Source organism: Harpia harpyja, chromosome 3, assembly GCF_026419915.1.
Source record: "Harpia harpyja isolate bHarHar1 chromosome 3, bHarHar1 primary haplotype, whole genome shotgun sequence".
NCBI lineage: Eukaryota > Metazoa > Chordata > Aves > Accipitriformes > Accipitridae > Harpia > Harpia harpyja.
In genome coordinates this window covers 62949596-62959196 of record NC_068942.1, presented here as the reverse complement: position 1 = coordinate 62959196, position 9601 = coordinate 62949596, and the positions used below count along the sequence as shown (strand labels likewise).

Here is a 9601-nt window from a genome sequence, read left to right as displayed (position 1 = left end):
GCATCACGAATGCGGTGACACAGGTTGTGGCTAGGATTCTAGCAAAAACAGACTAAATGAAGTCTGAAATTCCACCAGCTATGTCACCACCGTTCACTGAAATGTTCCCAACTTACAAAGCTGCACTATATCTTTCCTCTGCTGTTATTATGCTGACAACAATATCATTTGGGACTAACATTTCATACCCTGTGGATATTAATTAAATTACCATCACAGCCCTTTTAATTATCCATATTCTTATTGTATAGATTGGGAAGTGAGATGATAGGAAATACAGTGACTCAGTGAGGCCATATATTAATGTTTTTAGGCATTGTCTGTGAGGAAAATGGAATTCAAATGTATGCATTTCTTTTTGCCATTAAATATACATTTGGATTGTATAAACTCTTCTCTGTAATGAATGTCCTTGCTTTGGGAAGAGTTCCTGTGAATTTGCACTTGGTTTTGCCTGCAGAGCCATCAGGAATTCTAAGTGGAATATTCAATAACAATGATACACAGCATGGACTGGAGCCTGGATGAAGACGTTTACTTTTCACTATGCCGTTTCTGCATAGTGAAAAGTACCTCTCCTGTAACACTGCAATTTTAAAAAGAACATAGGTGTTCACTTTCATATGGTAACTTTGGTCCAGCTGGGACAAACATATTTGGAGAGAGAATGAAAAAAGTGTAAATTTTTAGCTATGTAAGAATAATGAGGTAAATACACAAATGATTGAAGTATAGGACATTGTATTCTCTACATCTAAAAGTTTCCTCATTTCTCCAGAAGGTTGTGATTTGAACACACAGACTGAGCATTTCAGAACAATCTAAGGGATTAGGTACCTACATTTTATTGTCATAAAGCGACAGAACCCTGAACTTATCTGAGCTTTTTTGTGAAGCCCAGCCTATAGGCCAGCCATTGTCATTGTTTTCCTTTATCTTGAAGTGGAACTTCAGAAATGCAGGGAGGTACTACAGGAAATGATGCTATGAAAAACATCCACACATACCAATGTAAGCTGGTCCAAGCTATGGCTTTCATGAGCATTGGTGGATTACTAAATGTATAAAATCTCAGGGCCAAATTTTGTGGAAATTAAGCTCTTTGCACAGGGTCAAGGCTCTAAGTTTACCAACAGAGTCTGCAGTCTCTTCTCCTGCCTCCTTGGGGTTTGGCTGCCTCTGCAGAGGCCAGTGCTGACATGGTGTGGCTGTGCCTGGCCTCGTACCTCGCTGATCCTGACCCTGCCTTCCTGACTTGGCTTCCAATCTTGACCTCAGACCTGCCTCGTCACTATGGGTTTGTCTGGTGATCACAGAGCTGTTGGCCAACGCTGGTTACCATCATCGGACCTGCTCTGTGTGCCTCGCTGGGCTGCCATGGGACCGCATGGCTTCTCAGTGAGGATGTTGCCCAGCCTGCCTGGCTGACACCCTCAGCTCCTGGCTCCCTGTCCCTTGCAGAGCAGCCAGCTCTCACTACTCCCTGATGCACAAGTTAAATTTGACTCAGTTTTGTTGCTTAGTTTTAGTTTTCATTATTCTTTATTCGGAATAAATTAAAACAGACTTAGCTTTCCAACCTTTCTGGCATGTGAAAGCTCTAGAAATGAACCACTGAGTTCTTTTTTCCATGAAGTTACAGTGAAGCTCAGTTCTGCTTTTATTCCAGTGCTGCAGTGAAGTTTCACATTATGTTGCAAAATACATAGGTCAGCACAGGAACCAGTCGGTGGTGAAGTAACTTGCACTGCTGCTTGCATACTTTTTCCTTCATAATATATATGAAGGTATTACAGACACCCCCCCCCCCCCCCCAAACCAAAACAAAATCCAGCAAATTAAAACAAACAAGGGAAAGGAACATACTTTTTTAGAGAGGAAGGCAACAGGCAGATTAGTGACATACACAGTTCATAGGATCACAGGACAATTCTGGTTGGAAGGGACCTTGGGAAATCTCTAGTCCAACCTTCTGCTCAAAGGAAGGTCAGCCATGAGGCCAGACCAGGTTGCTCAGGGCTTTGTTCAGTTGGGTCTTGAAAACTTGTCAGGATGGAGCATGCAGAACATCTTGGTGCAACCTGCTCCACTGCTTGGCAGTCCTCATAGTTTCAAAGTTTTTCCTTATACCAACTCTGACCCTTTTTGCTTCAAGTTATGCACATGATTTCCTGTCCTCCTGCTATGCGCTCTGTGAAGAGCTTGGCTCCATCTTCCCAATACCCTCCTTGCAGGTATTGCAAGGCTGCCATTAGGTCCCCCAAAGTCTTGTGGTCTCCAGGCTGAACAAGCCCGACCTCCTCAGCCTCTCAAGTTCCCCTCTTGGAATATGAAATTAATTGAAAGTATAAATAGACAGAAACAGGAACTCATGAGACCAATGAAATTTCTCCAATTTGTAATGGAGAAATTGGTAATTTACACGCAGAGGGATCTTCTCATAAGCTGTGACAGGAGGCAGTTCTGTGGGGGATCGTCAGTAATTTTGTCAGTGTGTCATGGTCATCTTTCTTGACCATGCGTTTGTTTGTTGACATTGATTTATGCACCATGCCTGATTTAAAGATACGTGTTGATACTCCATTGATTTCATTGACCCTGTAATAAGTTCTTATTAGCTCCAGCTACTGGTTTCACTTAGATTAGTATCTGTGACTGTTGGGGTATTTCCTAGGTACAGACTGGGGAAGAATTTTTCTTTCTTTCCCCTTTAGGTTATCCAATTTTGCATTGAATGTGCTTGCTCAGACATTTTTGACAGTCTCCATTTCACGTTCTGTATGTGATCAGCACACTGTTCTTTGTAGGACAACTGTACAGAGCATGGTCTTCCACTTGGTCTCCCTCACGTTTTCGTAGGCACAAGCAACACCTGAGCAAATTCAGTATGTCTGTTCGTGCATTTTCACTCACAAAGCAGTAAAGAATGGGATCGGCAATGCAATTCAAACTTGTTAAGGCCTGTGTGATTCTGTAAACCTTATACATCAACTGCAAAAGCTGTGGATCAGTGGTGTAAGGTTCTCTGATGCTGCGAATAAGCAATATAACGTGATAAGGAGTGAAGCAAACAATGAAAGTAACTGTGATATTCAGAATAAGTTTCCTCACTTTTTTCTTTTCTTCATCTACTGTGGCTTGATTACACCTCACTACTTGGTAGATTTTATAGTAGCAAAACACAATGATTAGCAAAGGGACCAGGTACCCTGAGCATATCCGGAATAAATTTATCCATGCCTGCCACCATTCCAGGGGGTATTTATCATAGCATAACGTATGATTAGTGAAATTGCAAGGATCATTGAATACTTCTTTGTTCACCAATATGACTGAATTCAAGATGCTTTCCAGAAACCAAACAATTATGCTGACAATCAACGAAAATCTTCTTGTGCGCAAGTGCTGGAGCTTCAAGGGGTGAACTAATGCCAGGTACCTGTCAACAGAGATGCAAGCAAGGAATGCAGTGCTGGTGTAGAAATTCATATACATAAGGAAGGCAGAAATCTGACAAAGCAAGGCAGAGAGCCTCCAGTTATCTCCATTCCATGCATAATCAATCCACAGAGGCAGTATCAGAGAGTACAAAAGGTCAGCCAGGGATAAGCTGAAGATGTAGACTGCTAACTCATTCTTTTTCCTTGCCTGAATGCAAGATGCATAGAGGGATATGCAGTTGATGGGAATACTGATCATCATCACAATGCTGTACACAAACGGAAACAAATATATATCCAGGGTGTGATCATCATGGCACTTAGCAGTGTTGTTCATCATCCAACATGAGTAGTATCTTTGGGCTAATTCCAGCCTGGATGCAGTAAAAACCCCTCTTTAGTCTGATGGGTGGTCATCTGTTAGTTCTTCAGGATGTGGTTGGTAAGATTCCAGCCTTCTGTTACCAAAAAGAAAAAATGTCAGTTATAACAACATTTTTGGTTTTTTTATGGGCTTCTTGGTGGGTGTCTTTTTTTTTTTTAGAAGAAAGAAACTGTGTTTGTAGGAGAGCAGAGATTTTAAACACTTCTAGAGTTAGGAGTGCATAGGAAGAGGAACCCAAACGTCTAAGATGGTGAAGGTCAGTTAGATGAGCTTCTACAGCAGAAGCAGGATGAGCAGTTAAGACTCTTCCAGAGGGGTAGGGTCCTGCAATCCCAGGTGTCTCTTGTGGGAGTCAAAGGAGATCAGAAATTCACTTTTTATTATTCTGGTGAGCAGAATAGGGTTTTGGTCATATGAATATGGTAGATTTCTTATCCTCAATAACCTCCTCCCCTCTAAGTCAATGGAGAGACAAGGATAGAAAGACAGGGATTCAGGTATCGCTAGATGTTGGGATCTGCTCAGAAGAGGAGAATGTGTGGCTGATATGTCTCCCTATTGCGAATCACTCTCTTGTCTTGTTGCATTCTCACGCTTCCCTGCTTTGCCTCCCCTCCTTTGTATGCGATCCCCCAAGAACTTGCCATCAACTGTGCTATTCCAGCAAAGCTCACCACATGTCCCAGGAACCTTCATGTGAAATCTGGCAGGCTATTGGGTTGCTGCATGCACAGGAGAATCTGCCAGGGTGTCACTTACTTAGACTCATGTGAATTGGACATTCTCTTACAATTTTTCATTTACACTTCTTTCCTCTAAGAATTGCAGTTGCCATGCATTAGCAATTAAGCTTATCTTAGGCACTACCAGGTCTGTGGGTGTCAAAAGCTTCAACATGAAAAAAACCAAGTAAAATGGCAGCCCTGACTAAAGCAGTTGGACTGGAGGAGTTGCGTGCGTGAGCCTCAGCAGCACTTAGATGACTTGAACTTTAAGTAAGAAAGGGTGTACAACCATAGCTATGAGACAGCTGGTACTCACTGACTGTATCACAGTGCTGACACTCAGTAATTCTGTTCTCCAAAGATCTAATTGTTAAGTTCTGGAAATATGAGAATGGGGAATATTTGTTGTGGTCTAGTTCTACTGCCAAATATACTAACTGCTTCAGACTGCCTGTGATAACTCATCTGTGGTTTGAGCCTAGACTGCCAGCAGAGGAGGTGAAGAGGTTGTAGAATGAGTAGATTGCAAGATAGCACCTTCTACAACTGTTCCTACATAGGAAATAGCTCAAACTGGAGATAACTTGGGTGCAGGGGTTTTCCCATGTGGTAGGCAAATTCATTCTGCCTTTTATGGGTTTGATGCGTGTATGTGTGTGTAGGGTTGTGGGTTTATCAGAGAAACCCAAGTAGGTTTACTGCCTCTGTTGAGAGGTTATTATATGGATCTCTTTTCCATAAAAAAAAAAAATTCATGTGTACTCAGGAAAAAAAAGGAGCAATGACAAAACTAGTCAGAAAGCACATACTTAATTTTACCAGCCACTGCTTTATTTGATCAAGTTGGCTAACTTTTCACAGTTAGAGCTAAATTCCTTCACAGGCTTGAAAGACAAGGAAAGTCTTGAGAAGGAGTTGCCAATTTGGTCCATTGAGCAGCTTTGCTTACATGATGACTAATTAAAAAAAAATGCAGTGTCTATATTTAAGACAAATATAAGATATCTGCTTTTCAGTGTGGTTTAATAAAACCACCCGGTAAATAGGGCATTGTAAGTTTACCAGTATAGATAAGTATCACTAATTAAAAATCTAGCTCTAGAAATTGGATCCCAGGGTTTTGCTGACCCACTTCTCACCAAAAGCAAAGCAAACGTATGCAGACTGACCAGATGAGTAACAGATAAAATACCTACCTCTTTGTCTAATCACATTTTAGCATCTCTTTTCCTGTGACAGGTCTCTTCATGTCCAACACGGAAACGTGACCTTTCAGAAGCATGTGTATAATGTAGCAAGTGTATGAGGCAGTGTTTACTAGTCACGTGGCTGAGAAACTGGAATTCCTTCTCCCTCCCCCACAAACTCTTTCTCCATTGTTAGTTGACTTGTTATATTACAGACTCATCATCCTTACAAGCTCCCGACTTGTCTCCATGTAACTTGCAACAGCTCCTCTCGCAGTTACCTTTATCAGCTCCTTCATATCTACTCGCACACCAACATGCCAATTTCTTCATACCACCCACCTTTATTTCTTCAGCTTTCTCTTTTTAGCTCATTGTTTCTAAAAGTTTTGCTCTGTTGATCTCACTGACCATAAGGTAAAACACTTGTCCTTATATTGAACTTGTCTGAATAAACCGCATGTTCTTTGGGCAAGACCTTGTTTTGCTCTTCTGCCATCTGCCTTAAGAAACTAATATCTTAAGATATGACTGGCTAATGGCAGGCTGGGACACTGAAGATGGGATTCAAAGAAAAGGGTTGAGACCACATGAAATTTGCCACCTTGGTAATTTTTTTCTGTCCTTCATGTTCACAGGCCACTGTACCCCATGGTGTTTTTATTTTTAACCAGTATCATCAATAGTTTCTATGAACAAAGCCCTGGAGGCTGTCTAAAATTCCCCAGGTAATCCATGTCCCAGCTTTGATGACACATTGATGCTTTCAATGAGAATAATAACAAGAAGTGTGTCATTCTGGCATGTACTAATGACCTATACTGAAGTGTGTCAAAGAGCCAGCAAATGAAGTATATCACAATGCATGCTGCAGTTGCTTGCACAGAAACATAAAAGCAGAAAGTACTGTTTTGCCCTGATTACAACACATTTTGTTAGTTACTTGGGACCTTATCTGAGGGGAAGTGGTCCATACCATACTTCCTTGCTTAGATTTTTTCTCATACTTAGGACTACATAATACAAAATGATTTGCCTAACCTGAATGCATGATCTGAAGCATTCCCAGGTTTTCTCTCAGCTACTGAGCGCACCTGCTGGTTTTGCCCAGGAGGATGGTACTGGCTTACAGCTATCCTAAACCACAATGTTTGTTAATTTTTCCCACTGATTGTTAATTTTTTCTAAAAAACTACTGAGGAATATCTGTTTAATGATACAGTCTAATGGTTTGACTTTCATAGTCCAAACCCACTGCGACTAATTCTGTAGACCTGTGACTTGTTTTATAGACTTCTTTTGGTATCGGATGTGTTTCAAACGAAATAAAAATTCTCAACAGTAATTTTTTCTGTTAGCCATATTATTCAATCATTATCATTGTCCCTGTCTCTTTGACATTTTGCTACAAAAACCTCCTGTACAAGACTCTGAAAAAAGTCAGACATAAAATTCAGAGAAACAGACTAGCAAATGCTACGCTTCAAGTAACGTATGCAAACAAGCCTGTAAAGGAACCTTGTGAAAGTTTCTTGAGAAGAGTACTCATTACATATTGTATTTGTATTGATGCATTCCTACAGTATCTTTTTCTGATTCAAAGAGTGCTTTATGCAGTCTCTCCATTTACGACATTTTGAATGTAACAAAGTAAGTATAAAGTTATACATCCATAAGCACAAATCCAAAATGATATTCCATACTCTCATCTGTAAACAACTTTCTAAGGGAAGAATGGAAGATTCTTTTTTATTTTTCAGATGAATGAATTCTACTATAGTTTGGGAAATTAGGAAATATGAAGAAGACTGTAAGGATTTGGTGTTATTAACAGAAAAGTTTAGTCAGTAATTAAAAAAAAATAATCTTCCATTAGCTAATATACACCAGTTTTAGAAACATCTGCAACTGATACATTTCACCCTTTATTTCCAATTCATGTTCATAATAGGGCAAGTTGCTGTAAGCAATATTCATTATAATGTGGTAAGTTTTTGCAAGTACTTTGCTTTTTAGATAAGTAAGTTCCAGGGGAAGAAAACAACGTTGTGTGAGCTAGTGCAGTAGCTCCTGTACTGGTGCTATTGTAGATCAGCCGTAAGATGGAAGGACAGGTGGTTTTCTTGATTTCTTTTTTCTCTCAAAGCAATTTCAGCAAAGTAGATTGCTCTGTGTTCTCAAAACAAGTTACAATGCCAAGCTGATTTCCTCAACTACAAGGACCTTCCATAGCTGGATCTTTTTTCCTCATAAGCAGATCTCAAAAGTGAATTCTGAAAAACTTCACAGTTTAGGAGAGTTGAAATATGCCTTTCAGTAACATGGACATTTTTGCTTAAAATGAACAGCATTTTTTCCTCATGCAACACTAAATTTCGCTCACAGGTCTCCATTAGATTCTGTAGAGACTCCCAGGTCTAAAAGAGCTGTCTTTCTTTTTAACTTTGAGATACACTCTACGGACTGCTTTATAGAGCATAAAAATTCTGCTAACGTGAGCAAATAGAAAAAAAAGCTATGTTTTTTAGGATGTAGACCATGCAGGCAAGTATTATTTTGCTATATCTTTATGTGCATCATGTTTTCCTCTATGCATACAGAAAGATGCTGTACAAAATATTTTCACATACATGATACTTGGTATTCCAAGAAGCTATTTTTAGCACAGCTTATTTTTCTAAGTTTTAAGTGTTGTGTATATTCGTATAAATAGCGCTGAGTACCTTGTTAGTGACATAAAATATTAAAGAACAATAATAGAAGAACTAATGGAACCCCTGTGAGGACTGAGGCATTTTTTGCAGTGAAGACAGGACAGCTCAGAATCCTGAAAACTCACCCCCAAATACTGTTCTTCTCCATCCTCCCCCCCTCTTCTAACCAACAGGTATTTTGATCATGGCAATACCATTACAACAATAAATCAAGATGGCATGTCTTTCCTAATTCAATCTTTTGATGTCATTTGCCCTTTTGTCTCATGTTTCACTTGTGCTGGGAGTAAAATGCTCCTTCTCCCAAAGCAATCTTTTCCAGCCCCTTTTGTGTCCCTTCTTTTTGTTGTATGATGTCAGCATCACATTAAAGGAGAGCCAGGTTGAAATTTGTACCAGAATATAAGTTGTATATCTGACTTCTTGGATTTTGAACACTTACCTAGGCAGCCATGTGTCCCCATGTAGCAGTTTCACTGTGGTGCCATCAGTAGCGTAACCCGTGTCTGCTTCTGAGGAGAAAAACTGCTTCACCAGATAAAGCAACAGGAAGCTGCTTTTGGGTACACCAATAAGGCAACAGCTCACACGTCTCTCAATTTTTTTTTTTGCCTTTTTTTTATACCTTATTAATCTAAACTTATTCATGGGAAAAAAAGCAACAGTTACGTAGAAGTACACACAAAGGATGGTACCAACCTTGGTAAATCTATGAATATTTTTAGTGAGTTTGTAAAAGTTTCATGAAAATACTGCCTAATTACATGAGTGGAGTATATTGCAAATCTCTTATCTAGGGGACAATACATTCTGCAGAGAAACCACTCCACAGAAATAAAATACTGTGGAGTGTATATGTATTTATTTGTGTTTACCTGTATATGTTCAAAACACAGGGTCTTTTTTTGACTGAAGGACTTGTCACTTGCCTTTCCCAACAAATTTATCATAGAATCAAATAGAATCCACCTAAGAAGAGCCCATAAAAATATATCACAATAACTTCAGGAGTTTGTGCAAAAAGAATGAATTATTTTCAAAATTTGTATAACTGTTTTTTTTCTGTTTGCCTAATGATGGGAGGAAGTTTGTGAACAGTTCTAGTTAACAAAGATAACAGAATTTTATGCACTGCAACAGGTTGCATATT

At 39.6% G+C, this 9601-nt stretch overlaps 1 protein-coding gene across 1 annotated transcript; it reads right to left on the bottom strand.

The window, feature by feature from the left end:
* Nucleotides 1-1805: 1805 nt before the first annotated feature.
* Nucleotides 1806-8977, bottom strand: GPR65 (G protein-coupled receptor 65). Its single transcript, XM_052782925.1, has 2 exons — nucleotides 8894-8977; nucleotides 1806-3898 (listed from the first exon to the last, which is right to left on the bottom strand). Exon 2 carries the CDS (start codon nucleotides 3778-3780, stop codon nucleotides 2770-2772), a length of 1011 nt encoding a protein of 336 aa, XP_052638885.1. The 5' UTR covers nucleotides 3781-3898; nucleotides 8894-8977; the 3' UTR covers nucleotides 1806-2769.
* Between the last annotated feature and the right edge of the window lie 624 nt (nucleotides 8978-9601).